The sequence below is a fragment of the Aphelocoma coerulescens genome, chromosome 26 (genome assembly GCF_041296385.1).
Source record: "Aphelocoma coerulescens isolate FSJ_1873_10779 chromosome 26, UR_Acoe_1.0, whole genome shotgun sequence".
NCBI lineage: Eukaryota > Metazoa > Chordata > Aves > Passeriformes > Corvidae > Aphelocoma > Aphelocoma coerulescens.
This window is the reverse complement of record NC_091039.1, coordinates 2,046,446-2,061,516: the sequence shown is the minus strand read 5'-3', so window position 1 is coordinate 2,061,516 and position 15,071 is coordinate 2,046,446. Positions and strand designations below refer to the sequence as shown.

At 46.1% G+C, this 15,071-nt stretch overlaps 1 protein-coding gene across 4 annotated transcripts in view; it reads right to left on the bottom strand.

Moving 5' to 3' along the window:
* PPP1R12B (protein phosphatase 1 regulatory subunit 12B) overlaps nt 1–15,071 on the bottom strand; it is a 142,135-nt gene that overhangs the window by 106,303 nt on the left and 20,761 nt on the right. For all 4 annotated transcript variants that reach the window (XM_068995935.1, XM_068995938.1, XM_068995939.1 and 1 more), the window contains exon 2: nt 1,336–1,466. In XM_068995935.1, the coding sequence (XP_068852036.1) occupies nt 1,336–1,466 (131 nt within the window). The remainder of the gene's footprint in view (nt 1–1,335; nt 1,467–15,071) is intronic.

Here is a 15,071-nt window from a genome sequence, read left to right as displayed (position 1 = left end):
AAAACATTCATTGTAAATGCAAGGTCCTTGCTCAGGGGCTCACAGTTTTTCTTTCTCCATAGTTACTTAAATACCCCTGTTTTTGCTTTAACCTGGTTGATTATCCCTTTTTTTTTTTTTTTTGAAGAAAAGGCAATTATACTAATTTTAAAAAAAGCCTCATCAAGTATCATCAGTTTTTGAATTTGTCCTTTTATAACTTTACCAAAAGTTCATTCAAGAGCAACAGATGTCTTCTTTGGCTTGTACATTTTTAATCAGTAAAACTCTGAGAAGTAAAAGAAGTATCTATGTAAGCACACAAATATAGGTGGGTGAGGTTGCTTGGTTTTATAATTTATTTTCAACACATTTAAGAAATAGTTAACTCAAATTTTGGAGACTTTCTGGTAGCTGGGGTGGACTAAATATATAAACACAGTATGACTGGTAAAGAATAATGGGTTGGTGTTCAGCCTGGAGAAAGGGAGGCTCAGGGGGATCTTCTGGCTCTGCACAACTCCCTGACAGGAGGGGGCAGCCAGGGGAAGTTGGGCTCTGCTGCCAGGGAACAGGGACAGGAGGAGAGGAAACAGCATCAAGCTGTGCCAGGGGAGACTCAGGTTGGGTATTGGGGGAACTTTCTTTCCAGAAACAGTGGTCAGGCAGTGGCACAGCTGCCCAGGGCAGTGGTGGAGTCACCATCCCCGGAAGTGTTCAGAAAATGAGTGGATGTGGCACTTGAGGTTTAGTGGCGAACACATTCATGGTGCTGAATTGACAGCTGAACTTGAAAGTCTCCACTTAACCACAGCACTGCTCACACCAGTCTGTCTGTGGTAAGGAAATGTAGTCACGGAATCCCAGCCTGGTTTGTGTTGGAAGGGACCATAAAGCCCATCCAGTCCCACCCCTGCCATGGGCAGGGACACCTTCCACTGTCCCAGGTTGTTCCAAGCCCCATCCAAACTGGCCTTGGACACTTCCAGGATGGGGCAGCCACAGCTGCTCTGGGCACCCTGTGCCAGGGCCTCCCCACCCTCACAGGGAGGAGCTCCTTCTCTACACATCCCAGTACCAGCTGTCCCATTTCCGTTTTGCTTGGCATTTTAGTTAAAGTGTCTAATGAATCATAAGACAGTCTAATAATGGCAGCAGCAAAAGGCAACCAGTTGAAGGCTTCACCTTAATCCTCAGAAGTTCAGAATTCAATACCAAGAGGAAAGCACCTATTTTCAGCATTGCTTTCCAAACCATTGTACAAGGGTCAGAGTATCCATCACCTGTGTACCTGCTCTGAAGAGAGAGACACGGGGAAGTGCTATAAATAACCAGAATAGCCCCAAACTCACTCACTCTGCTATGTTCAGGTAGCCACACGATGCCACTGCATGAAGAGGAGTCCAGCCCTCGTTGTCTTGCTGGTTCACATTGGCTCCATTTTCTACCAGGAACTTCACCATGTCCAGGTTCTCATCAATACAGGCCTGAGGGAGGAGGGGAGGAGATGTCCAGGGGGGGGGAGGATTGAAGGGAAAAGGAAGAGAGAAACAAAAAGGTGTTGGTGTTAAATCAAAAATACAACCCTCATTGGAAGCTTATTGGCAGCAGGCAATTTCTGGGTTGAACTTCCCATGCTGTGAGCAAGCACACCTTAAAGCTCTGGGTAGCTTCAATTTGTGAACTAAAACAAATTAATTTCAGAACTTCCAAAAATTAATTGTAACTCAAAGAGTTCCCAGATAGACGACTGCTGAATTTGCTCAAACTTCACTTTTCACTACTGATCTCCTTCCTCTCTTGCACACAGCTCCCTCCCCACAGCAGGGACGCTGAAATAATGGATCTGTGTTAGTTTTAGGTACGGCATCAAATCCCTCTAAGCAAGGCAGCTGTGTATTTACTTAGATTATATTGGTCCTCCAAATGTCAGTGAATAAAGGTTGTAACAGTGAATACAATAAGGCCTCACTAGGGGCAGGGATGAGAAGGGAAAGCAGCAGCTCCAGGAGCCAGACTAAAGCAGCTCAGTTACAGAGGTAATCATTGCAAAAGCAGAGTTCTAGAGAACTTAATAACTTCTTTATTCAGCACTATCTCTTTGTTTTTCTAACACAGGAAACTTTCCCTGTTTGTTCTACAGCCCCATGAACTGCTGAAGAGAATGACAGCCCTTGATTAGCTGCTGTAGTCATTCCTGAGCCTGCATTTACAGAGAGCTCCCTGCTTTGAAGTTGCCAGAAGAAAACCTAGCTTGATTTTCAAGTCTCAGCAGTTCTGTTGGGTGGAATTCCTCCTTCCTCGAATTCCTGGCTCCAGCATGTTCTGCGTTGCATTTACAGTTCACTGGAAGCTGCTATTCAAGGATGAGCTGGCAACTTAATACACACATCCAAATGTGTGTGCCTCTGCTGGGAAGCACAGGGCATGAGCAGGAGGTGCAAGGACTGCTTTTTACTGCATGTCCACCCCCAGGCAGAAACCCAGCTCCTCATTACTAGAGAGGGAAACAGCTTGTCCAGAATTCCTCCAAAATCCCAACATTTGATCCTTTTGCATAGCTTGATGTGGGCACATCTATTGTTTACAGCAGTCAGGTGACCCCCAGATGATCCATCTAAAACAAGCAGCACTGACTATCCATCCATTCCTGTCCCAGCAAGGAACAAAAATGAGGAAATCCTCTTGAATCAATATTCACACACACCAAAAAGAAACAATCCTGGTCTATCAACACATTCATGTGTGCTGCATTGCTCATGTCAAAGGAGAAGCATGTCCTGGACCAGGACAACCAGCTCTTGCTATTTTTATGGCAAGGAGGGCTGGACTGGATGATCCTTGTGAAGCTTTTCCAACTCAGGACACTCTATGATTCTCAGTGCAAACCCCAAACTGTCTGCTTAGGACACAATCACGACTTAGTCCTCCATTTGCTTGGTTCACAAGCAGCCACACACAAGCCCACCTTTGAAATCTCCAAGGAAGCACATTCCAGATATCTAACTCCTAGGGCAGGTACAACACAGGGAACATCCAAAGCACTGGGAAAGGATGCCCCAGGAGCAGGCTCAAGTCTCAACTGAGCCTGTGCTGAAAGTGTCAGTGTGTTTCCTGGCCCTGCTTTAAACTGGTTTACCTGAACCTTGGCCAGAAAAGCACACACAGAAGTCTAGAAGCCGTTTACTTCAAGGGCTGCTCCAAACCCAGAACGGCTGAGCCCAATCTGGACTGGCTGCATCCCCCCTACTCAGTCCATCAACACCCTCCCACCCTCAAGCCCAAACCAGTTTTGTCCTGTAAACCCTGCTCTGAGAGGCTTCTCTTGGATTATTTCAAGCAGTAAAATTCAGAAAAAAAAGCCCAACACAAACAAAAAATCTTGGGGACTGAAGAGCATCGCCATAAGATTGGAGGAGCCCCAGGTCCATGCATATGGGGCAAGACATGGTTACATCTTAGCAATGTGGACGCAAACCAGGTTCTACCACCAGCCTCAGGAGCAAGGGTTTGGTCTTCCTTTAGTTTATCTGGTCCGACCCCCTGCTCAAAGCAGGGCTAAATCTTGTTAGATCACACTGCTCAGGGCCTGCTTCAGTTCAGTCTGCAGGGATGGAGACTCCCTATCCCTGTGCTTCACCATCCTCTCTGTGGGTAATTCTTCTCACAATCTAATCAGGATTTTGCTTGCAACTTGCTCCTTCTGCTTCAGCAGATGTAGCCTCCAAGTATCAGCAGGTGATGAGGGCAGGAAACACAAGCCAAATATTCCTACTGTCCAGGGGAACTACTGTGTGCCCAATATGCATGTGATTAATTTTAAGACATACTGTAAAAAGGATAAACTCCTGATTTCCATAATCCTGCAAACTACACAAACTAATCTATTAATGTCTTCTGTCTGCACCAACGCACTGAAATGCAGCAGGAAGGTAAAGGATGTGATGCACGCATAGGTGGGCATGGATACACATGGATCCATAATAATCCCTCTTCAGCTCAAGGAGAAATTCTTTGAGAATTCAAGTCTGAGCCTGCAAAACTCAGGTCTAATCTCTGTTTTACTGCAACTCAAATTTATTGTGATTTACTTTAAGCTTTCTCCCAACACACCTCAAATAAACTGCACTTAACATCTTCCTGATGAGCTACTTACATTTTGACCTGGGAACACCACCAGTGTTGACTTCACACTGCTCTGGAAACAGCCAGGAAAGGTTCACCCACGCAGTGGTTTTCTTTTGGGCACAATCCCTTCTGGCTGCCCACAACACCAGAGCCTCAGAGAGGAATTTTATCAGCCAAGGCAGCGAGGTGGATGGATGGTTCCTGCCTGTGCACACTCAGTACTCTGCTGGGTTTGTTCAAGTGTTACCTGCAGCTCCAGTGGGAATCTAAATTTAGACTGAAGAATGTCTCTAGAGCGTGAGCTTTGTATATATTTGATAGAGAATTCTATTTACACTGTTTATCAAATACACCTACTTCATCTGCATAGCCTGGGAATCAGCCAGGGAAAAGCACGGTTCTTGCTCAAGCCACTGGACAGACTGAACTCTAAAGTTAAATACCTGTTTAAATGCATAGAAGAGCCCCTGTCACTCTTTTAAATTTCTCTCTGTTGCTGGCCTTGCTGCTGTGCTGGTCCCCATCCTACCTAGTTCTGATGGAATGCATCCATAGAACCAGCAGGATAAGGGGATCAATCCCCACCTGTTCCTACACTGAAATCTGCAGTGATTTGCCTCTCCTGGCTCCTGCAGAGAGCAATCAATGATGAGGTGTCAGGGCTCTTGTGGGTGCTGACAGCAGCAGGAACTCACCTCCCAAGGGAGCCAGGACCATTTAACACTTGCTGTCTGCATTTACCACCAAGAGAAAGCCAAGTGCAAAGGTGGAGTATCCTTAATGGAGCAGCAGAGTATTCCCTAATATGTAAGAGAAACAACCCTCCTCCACTCTTCCATAGTTCATGAAAAGCTGATCAAGGTATGTGACCAAGGAAAAGCTGCTGCTCCACCTGTGTGATCCAGCCATGGGACACTGCCTGGCAAATACTGATTTTAGTGCAAGCTGATGACACACAGGAATAGAACTGAGACAGACTGGAGTAACATGAACAGTTTTTTAAGTGACAGGTATGACCATGCCTACTTTAAATACCAAAATGCAAGAATTTTTTGCATTGCTGTATCATTACATGCTACTAATTACATTGGCCGAGATTTGAAAAATTGAGGTGGAAAAGGAGTTTCCAAAAACAGCATTTGACAAAAAAGTATTGAGTAACTCCTGCTCAGCTCTGAAAATCTCATCATGGTGTCATGTAAGAAACTATCAGGGAAGGGATTATTTACATAATTTTTTAGTCAGACACCCTAAAAGAATACAATTCTCATATCCTAACTTGATATGACATGTTTAACACAATTCAGAGCACGAATTATGAGGTCAACAATTTGGATAATAAGTAAAACTGGTGACTTCTAAAGATCTTCTGAACTTTAAGAACTTTAGAAAGCCTTTAAAAATGTTACAACAGATTAAATGGCAGGTTTTAGGGGTTGCAATCTATTTCTGTGTGTACTTTTAAGTTATCAACTGATTAGTACTGATGTTATCAGGGAATTCATACTTGCACATACATTAATGGTATTAATAGTTTCATACATGACATCATTTAACCAAGATACACACTACAGAACAAAATTCTCACTGTTTAGAAGCACTTAGGGCACACATTTGTCCACCTAAAATTTTTGAGAGCCCTGACTGCTGATACTCCTCCAGCACATCCCTGCTGTGTGTTTTCTTGTGCAAATCTACCAAAATTAAGCCCTGTGAGCCAGCCTGTAGGAAAAGTGCCGTCACTGGGGTTCAGGGGTACAGCTCTCCTTCAGGCTGAACCAGCTGGGTTACCTGAGGTTACTGGAGGAAGGAGAAGAGGACAAAGAGGAAGTGAAGGGGTAGATATGTCCTCCTTTAAGGACTACTAATCCTCCAACCTTAAATTTAGGAGAGTGGATAAGTTTAGTAACCCAAGAGGATCTATTGCTATGCAGAGTTCTCCTCTCTTATTTGATCCGTCATTCCTTAGGACCACGTAAGGACCACGACCTCGGGGAGCAGAGTCACAAAGCAGACACCTGCCCTCAGCCCCCAAAGGGAAGGGAGGTAGTCAAAAAGAGTTGGTTGAGAAGTAATGTTGCCTTTTTGGTGGGTAGTTACTTCATGTGAGGAAACACTCCCTCTCTTAAACTGCCCCTGGAATCAGGCATGAAGAAAAATAGAGGAATAGGCTTAATTCTTTCCATTTCAGGCCTTGCTAACCCTCAGCTGCTTGGTTCACATGTAGGAGAGGCTAAAAGCAAGGTTAACTACAGAGCATAGCAATTTTGTCTTTAAAATTTTAATTCCTTCTTTATCCTCTGCCTCTGTACAAGCTCTAACAAAACCTTCAGGGTGATGTGACAGGGTGGGAGTACAGGGTGAGTATCTTTCCCTCTCATCGTGGATCTTCAGCAGGCTAATCTCTTGCCATCCCTGTATTTTTCTTGGCAGTTGATAAGCTTCAAGGGCTTCTGGAACGGCACTAATGTATTACAGTTTTAGCAGTCCTTGATGCAAACTGCATCCAGTGCCCAGAATTACCCACTCAACACGCAAAGAAAGTTGGCTCATAGGATTTAAATCCCAGGCATCGCTGGGCAAGTCTCCATCCCCAGCTCATGGTGTTCCTCCAGCTCCTGGCAGCAGGCCAGCATTTAGCAGTTTTTCCATAGGGAGGAAGTGCTCAGTTTCTAAAATTTGCAGATACGGCATATTAGCTTCCCCCCTTCGCAGCTAACAGGTGGAGCCCTTTCCAGCCAGGGGCACTCACTGCAGATTTGAGTTTTGCCAGGAGCTGTTGCCAAGGCATTCTTCTTCCAAGCATGAAGTTTACATTACAGTAACGAAACGGGGACACCAGGAAATGGGACAGAACAACTTGGCTCATCTGGCAAGGCTTGTCCAGCAACCAGACAAAATCTGATCTTATCTTGAATGAAACCTCATTATTACAATGGTGTTGTGTTTGCTCTTTCCTCCGAGCACCCAGAACGCACAAGCACCACTGAGCCCTGATGAGTATCTGCTCCAGCTGCCTGCCAAGGGTTTGGTTTGCATATCTCCTGGGCATCCCCTGGGACAGAGATTGTAGGATCAGGGAGGAAAAGGAGACAGATGGGATGAGACTGAGGGTTCAGGGGACTGGGAATTGGGCTCCAAGAAGGTGTGAACAGTGCGACACTGCTCACTTTCTAGGGGTGCATCACATTTAGCAAAGCCCCAGCCTAGGACTGGTGTTACATTCCACTACATATTAGATACACACAGGATAGCAGTGAGGAGAGCAACTAAACCACCTGACAAATTCCTAAGAAATCACTTGGGATCAGCTGAGAGGAAACAAAAGTATACCTTTTCACCTCCACAAGGAGAAAAGTGGTTACAAACCCAGAAGAACACAGAAGCCAGGCAGTAACTGCACATCTGCAGGGCTGTCACAGCCACCCACATGAAGGTGGTTATTTTCTCCACAACTCGCCCAGTTCTCAGTGGTTTAGCATAAATACATGAACAACTTTCAGTGCAGCTGTTTGCAGGTAGGACAGCTCTGGCCAGGATGTCAGTGAGAGCCACTCAGCAGCAGGGCCATGTCCTGCCCTGTGCTTGCACAAGGTGCTGCCCTGCCAACAGCAATACCTGTAACAAGGGGGAGCCTGGCTGGGAGCACATGGCGCTGCTCCCTGCAGCCCCTCTGAGCCAATACTTAGTTTACAAATAACACGTCACATCCCCCAGTGCCATATGATCATGGGATAAAGCAGCATGTAGGAGCTTGGAATCAGCCAGCCAGGAAACCTGTAATAACTGCTGTGAGCTAACTTTGGCTGTATTTAATTCCCTGGTGCTCCCTATGTGGTTGGTTGGGATTTGAGAGAGAGAAGCCATGCATTTGCTCAAGGCAGAAGGAAGATGCAGGAAGGGCTGTGTGCTTGGCTGCTGTGCTACGTGTTTCTACTATGAATACCCCAGTCTTGTGACAGAACCCAGTCTCGGTGACTTCTCTGTACACAAGAACGAAAATCTTGTAATCCTACCGTGTCGGATCCTCGGGTAGCAATCCCCATGGTTCCCACAAGGAAATCATACTTGGCAGTTCCACTTGCCACACATAAATGCAATACATAAACTGGCTGCTCAGGCACATGCTGGCTTTTGAAATGGAGTATGAGAGACGTCGGGCCAGGAGAAGCCATGCTTCAGCTCTTCTTGATTACTCCAGGAAATACCCATCTCCAGAGCCTCCCAGCACTATGGTACCTCTTGCCCTGTACAAAATGCTGCTCCTGTTAAATCAGATTGCTCATGAAACCCCCACTACTAATTCTTCTACCAGACTCTCCTCCAATCCAGAAATCAAGTGTTGAACCATGTTCAAAGCTCTTTACATACCCAGCCCTTCCCTGACACGGTTTGCTTCCTTTTGTTCCTGTTTTTGTAACTCTTGAGTCCAAGTATTGACAAACACCTCTGAGATTCTTTAATACAACTATACATCCATCATTCTTGCAATGATCTTCAGGAGCCTTCTCCATATGTCAGAGTGCCCAGAAAGCCACTCCATCCTTCCATATGGGGAAACCACTTACAATTCAGATGGAGAGACCCTCAGAGCAGGGACCATCTGCTATTGCTTGAAGAGCACCCAGCTCTCAACATACCCCAGTGCCAGTCAGGTACAGAACAGCAACAGATACACCATGGAATCACTGCAGCTGGAAAGTACCTCAGGAGACTCCTAATCTAGTTGCCTCCAGTGCCAGCAGTGAATTCTCCTTGCCCTTCCAGGCTGTGGATTTGTGTGTGGATTATCATAAGCATGTGCATATATATCCATATAGACATACACAGACACATTTATTCCTTGAAAATTCAGGGAACTCTATAATTGTGAGGAAGGACTAGAAGACAGATTTGTGCAGCCATTCTGATCCAGACCTGACTCACCTCTGTGGCTTTGACACTTGATGGGCCCAAGCCTCTGGCTTTTGCCTCCTTAATTATGTCCTCATGCTGAAAACCTGATGCAGACTCATTTGGGTGACAGAGGCTGCACCACCCAGGAGCTACAAAAAATTCTGCATCAGACATGGGATGAAAAAAGTGAGTTTTGTTCAGACGAACCAAGAGGAGACAGTACACTCAAATTATTAAAAGGCTGTGTTAAGTGAAGAGTTGGGAGTGAATACAGGCCATCAAAAGCAGTAGCCTAAAAGCAGAATGGTTTCTGAGTGCATGCAAGTGCAGTCTGAATTCAGCCCAAGACCACCACAAGAGCCCCAGCAGGTTTAAGCCCAGCTTGCCATGGTTCCTCCTGTCCAGCCATGTGCTCCCACGCCTTGCCTTGCACAGGATCAGTTTCATCCACATTTTCAAAATGTAAAGACACAGATGTGCCCAGAGGGTATTGCCTGTCCAAGCTGGGTGGGATGTGCCTGCCCTTTCCCACTGCCTGCAGACCAGCACAGATCCAGCGACACCAGGGTGAGCTGAACCCGACCCTCCAGGACTGACCAGCAGCCACAGGACAACCCTCCTGGAGCCAAGATCCACCAGATCACTCCTTAATCTGAGCTTTGAGAGGGTTTTCTTTACAACTTTTTTATATAGGACTGGTGTAACAAGACCACTTTGAGGAGTTTTGGAAATGGCTAAAGGGTTCCTGCAAACCAGAGGCCAACACTGACACCAGCAGCACCATTAACTGTTACACACTGGGCTGGAAGCACACTGGGCAGGGCAATTCAGTCATGCTGTCACAGCACAGCCAAAGGGATTAAATGACAAGAATCACTTCTCGACTGTTCTCCTGTCATACGTCTAAAATATATGGAACAAGGTTAGCCAGGAGATGGAGGGAGTCAATCTTCCAGTGAATGCAAGGCAAGAGTAAATACATGATGTCAACATACACCTCAAACCCACAAATGAAGGCAGGGCCGATGACAGCTGAACAGCATCAGGGTTAAATCTGGGAGCACAGAGAGAGGAGTTCACAGAAAACAAAGGGAAAAGCGCTCCCAAAATAGCCTGGCAACTGTCAGCACTCGGGCTGTCGGCACTGGAAGGTATGACCTTGCCATGGTGTCCCATGATCACAGCTCTGCTCTTAAGGGGCTTCTGTCAGAACCAGCACTGCCCAAAAATTCCACCTCCAAGTGATCCCCGTATCTCTGGCAGCACAGATTACACTCACCAGTGATTTGGGGAACAACAAACAGCTCGTACTGCTGCTCCTGCAAAACCACAGAGCTTTTGCACCTCCTCTTCTCTCTCCTCAGGCCCGGCTTCTGCGTGTCCTCATGCCTCGACACCCTGCACGGGCACTTCTGTACCACCAACCCAGCTTTAAAATCTTTATGCTTTAAAATCCTTGGCAAATCTAATTCTGAAACAATTGCATTAGAACCAGCAGAAAGAAGTAAATTCTGTTTTAAAGAAAACAGGGGGAAAGGGAGCGAAATGAGATAAAAAGATTCATTTTCTAGTCTGATTAATTAGCTATGGAGGTTCATTTTTTCAACAACAGTTGAGTCATACTTCTCGTGTAAGCAGGAAGAGAGATATGGATTATGTCAGATTTTTCCATTGGAAAAAACCCCCCACACAACGAGAAGTACTCAGCAGTATCCACGTCAGTCATCAAAAGAAACCAACAACAAATCTCTTACAATGATTAGCACAACAAAAAACCCAGCAGAGCACATGGGAAGAGAGGAATACGTGCAAAGGCATAATTATACCATGAACGTAGCATTTCCAAGACAAAATAGCAGCACAAAATGTCAGGTGGAGAAGTGCTTTGAATAGAAGCCACATTTTGAAACTCCCCACACCTTCATATGTGCACTGGGGCCATCAACTTATTTACAGGGAGTTAGATGTAAATACCTGCTGCACTAAAGCAGAGATGGCTTGGCTAAATGTCTGTGGAATTCTTTAGAATTGCCAGGACTCCTGCATGTGCTGCAGTGATGGTGCTGCCAGTGAGTGCTGAAGCACCACACTTCACTTCTCCCTGACTGGACAGGACCTGCCCTCACTGAGGCAGCCCTCGGAATGCCAAAGCTTCCAGCTCGGCTTCTGTGAAGAAACAGGAGCCACTGCGGGAAGGAAAGAGAAGGTCAGCTGTGGTACTGAAAGGGGAGGGAAATGGGAAGAAAGCTAAATTGCTCTGCTTTTACTCTTGCTAGGATGCCAGGCACAGGCACACAGGATTGCCAGCTCTTTACTCTTGTTTAACATTTCTAATCAAAGAGTATTTTGGCAAACCTAGGAAGATCAGCACCGACCACACAGACATGGATTCACTATGCAAAGAGCCCCAGGGACCAGGGAACGGTCACAACCCCAAGGCTGCCAGAGCCCAAGGAGTGTTTGGACAATGCTCTCAGGCATTGAGATTGTTGGGGTGTCTGTGCAGGGCCAGGAGTCGGATTCCACGATCCCTTCCAACTCAGGACGTTTTATGGTCCTATTAACCCCTCCAGCCTTACAGTATTGGTGCTCCCATGTGTCCAGCAACTTGCACTGAATTCACCTCTCATCCAAACAGGGCCCAAGACATTGATTTTCCACTTCCAAAGTGCTCCTCCTCTGCAGCCGATGGACTGGTTTGTCATTTGTGTTCACAGACCACAACAGAGCTCTAAACCAGCACCAGACCATGTGGGACTGACTTCAGAATTCAATCTAGATCATCGTTTTACTCCCTTCCTTTTCATCATTATCATCATCCCACTAGTTCCAGCATGATTTTTAATACCCATTATTTCAACAGCAGTCAGAGGCTAATGTTTTGTACCATCTGAGAAGAGCTTGAAATGAGTCCAGTACGTGATCAACTGCCAACACTAAAAATAAAGTCTTTCTGTCACTAAAAAGCAGGGACTGCCAGTTTTCTAATGGTGTGGAGCAGCACCGGCTTTTCAAGTCTCACCAGTTTAGTCATTCTGACCACTAAGTATGTAATTTCTCTCCCCCTCAGCCAGCGCTCCCTGGCACTCGATCAAGACAGTCTATATAAAATCTTGCCCTTAAATGACTGAAATTTTTGTTCCTGCCCAAAATAACTCTATGTTTCATAATTAGAAAGCTCACAAGCATTTCACTCCTGTGTGAAAAATGGAAATTTAGGTACTGCAGATTTGCTTAGCAAAGAAATGTTCTGCTAACAGTCCTTTGTCCTGACAGGTGCTCCATCAGGGGCTACACTGCACTATTTAATGCAGTTCCTTAAGACTTCATTTTCACAACACAAGCAAATATAGATATGGTTCTGCCATCATCTCTATAACACAAGCATATCCTAAACTTCTAAGATGCAGCCTTAGATCAGCTTCAGCCAAACCAAGGTGGTGTCCTGCAGCCCAGGGCTGACATTCACCCCACTGCCTTGAAGAGCTGCTGGTGGTGGCCAAGCAGCATGGCATGGCCAATGCCAAATGGGGACTCTCCTGGTCAATAATGGGGGAAGAAAATGTAAAAGGACTTTGTGGTACACTTGGAAGGGTGGCTCCACTCACACCACACAGCACCTGCTGGAAGGGCAAGGTGGGGTGGGAAGGCCAGGCAGGGCCCCTCTGCTGTGGCAGAGAATCCTCTATGGGAAGAGCCTCGCCAGGTCTTCTCCTACCCCAGCAGAGACATGGAAAAACAGCTGCAAATGATTTTAGCTCCAACTTGGCAAACTAAAGGTGAGATTTGTGTTGCCTAACTATAGACCTCAAAGGCAGACAGAGAAATCTCTGTGGATCACTCCAGGCTTTCTTTAGTCTCTGCCATGGCAGGATTTTGCAGCAGGCTCTGCTGAAGCCAGGGCTGCCCTCGCCCTGCCTTATACCCTGCCAGCAGACCCTCTCCCCCAGCAAGGGCACTGACACTCATTTGATATCCCACTGAACAGATCCAGGAGCTAAACTGGCTCATAGTGGGACCAGACAAGCACTTGCACTGGTATGAAAGGCACATGACAGGAGCAGCAGGAAGGGAAGGACTGAGATAGTCTTAAGCTGCCACATAATACCTTGCTTATGTCAAGACAGACAGCTCACGCTGCCTACAGCCCAGGGAAAAACGGATTTTTCAACACAGAAAGCATCCAAGTCACTCCAGGGCCAATACTGCTTTCACAGAAACCAGCTCTACCTTATAGACACCAAAGTTCATGTAGGAGAAGTTTCATGAGCTCCAGCAAATGCTAAAAACGCTCAATTAGCACTAAGTGACTAGAAACCAGTGGCTGTGACAGAAACACCTCAACACAACTGCAGGTGAAGAGCAAGGGGAGATTCCTTGGAGGGATTCATCGTCAGTATTCACAGACTGACAGGCCCTTGGTTTCTGTGCACATCCCTGTCTTGCAGCCACATCAAGTTTTGTTTCCAAGATCTGAATTTCACCTTTGTGGCCAGAAAAAAGAAGTTGGTATATAAAAAGAAAAACACAGTCAGTAATTCTATTTATTAATTTTCCTTTCCAGTCTGGTAGTGTGCAGGAAAGTTTGAATTTGCTACTTTGCAGTTACATATTCAGTGGCTAAAACCTCTCTAAGGACCAGTCCTTGTGCTCCTAGATGCAAAAATTATCCCCAGACAGATGTGTGGCAGCTTGCTTGGGCACTTTCCAGTCCTGTGCCATTCAGAGCCTTCTCAGTCAAGCAAACAAAGGGTTTTTCTGAGTTTTGCCACTCTTCCTGCCCACACCTGAACAAGAGCCCAGCATCCATCATGGCTCAACCACCAGTAACTATTCCCAGCAGGAAAAGGCTCTACATTGATCAGAGGACACAGATTTTTTTTTTGAAGCATAACAAGTGATGGAGCTGACAAAGAGGGGGCTGGATAAAGAAACCTTTCTAAAAATAATGTGATTCCAACACTATTCCTGACAGGCCCACAGCTACGATTTTGCAGCATTTCCATTTCTAGTGCCATCACTGGGATTTGCAACATCACTTACCACACTGCAGCTTTAAGGAAATGTTTTCTTTTAAATGCTGCTGAAACCTTGATATAATTATAGCAGAAGTTAAGCTAGCTATTTTCCCAAAACACAGCAAATAAACCTATCTAAACATAGCAATTTAAGCCCAGACTACAGCTGCATTTTTAGTGTAGCAGGTAAAGGAGAACACAGGAGTTCATGGTCCTGTGACAGAATCTGCACATTCCTTCACAGAATCCCAGACTGGTTTGGGTTTGGGGTTTGAAGGAAAACCCCAAAAAAAGCTCTGGAGCCCCTCTGCTCTGGACCCAGGCTGGGAGAGCTGGGGGTGTTCAGCCTGGAAAAGAGAAGGCTCCAGGGAGACCTTAGAGCCCCTTCCAATAGCTAAAAGGGCACCAGGAGAGGCATGGGCAGGGACACCTTCCATTAGACCAGGTTGCTCCAAGCCCCATCCAACCTGGCACCGAACACTTCCAGGGTTGGGGCAGCCACAGCTGTTCTGGGCAACCTGTGCCAGTGCCTCCCACCCTCAGAGCCAAGAATTCCTTCCATCTATCCCTACCTTCTGGCAGTGGGAAGCCATTCCCCCTTGTCCTGACATTCCAGGCCCTTGTCCAAAGTCCTTCTCCAGCTCTCTTGGAGACCTTTTAGGCACTGAAAGGAGTTCTAAAGTCTCTTAGCCTTTTCTTCTCCAGGCTGAACACCCCCAGCTCTCCCAGCCTGGCTCCAGAGCAGAGGTAAAAACTTTCCAAGAACTCCCAATACTGGAAAAATACATATGTTTGAGGATCCAATTTGTATGAGTTTTCAAATGCCAACCACACTTTCAGGCAGAGCTCATTTGCACTTGCCTCTATTCACAGGGAAAAAAAAAAGAAAAATAAATCAGTTGACACAGTTAGGGCTGCTCAGTCATAGCAAAGTGTCTTTGGGTTTTTTTTATTCCTGTGAGAAACAAACTAAAGCAAATCTCAGCACAGTCACCAGTAACAAAATCCTTCACTGCTGGTTTCTGAGCACATTCCCCTCCTGATGCCATC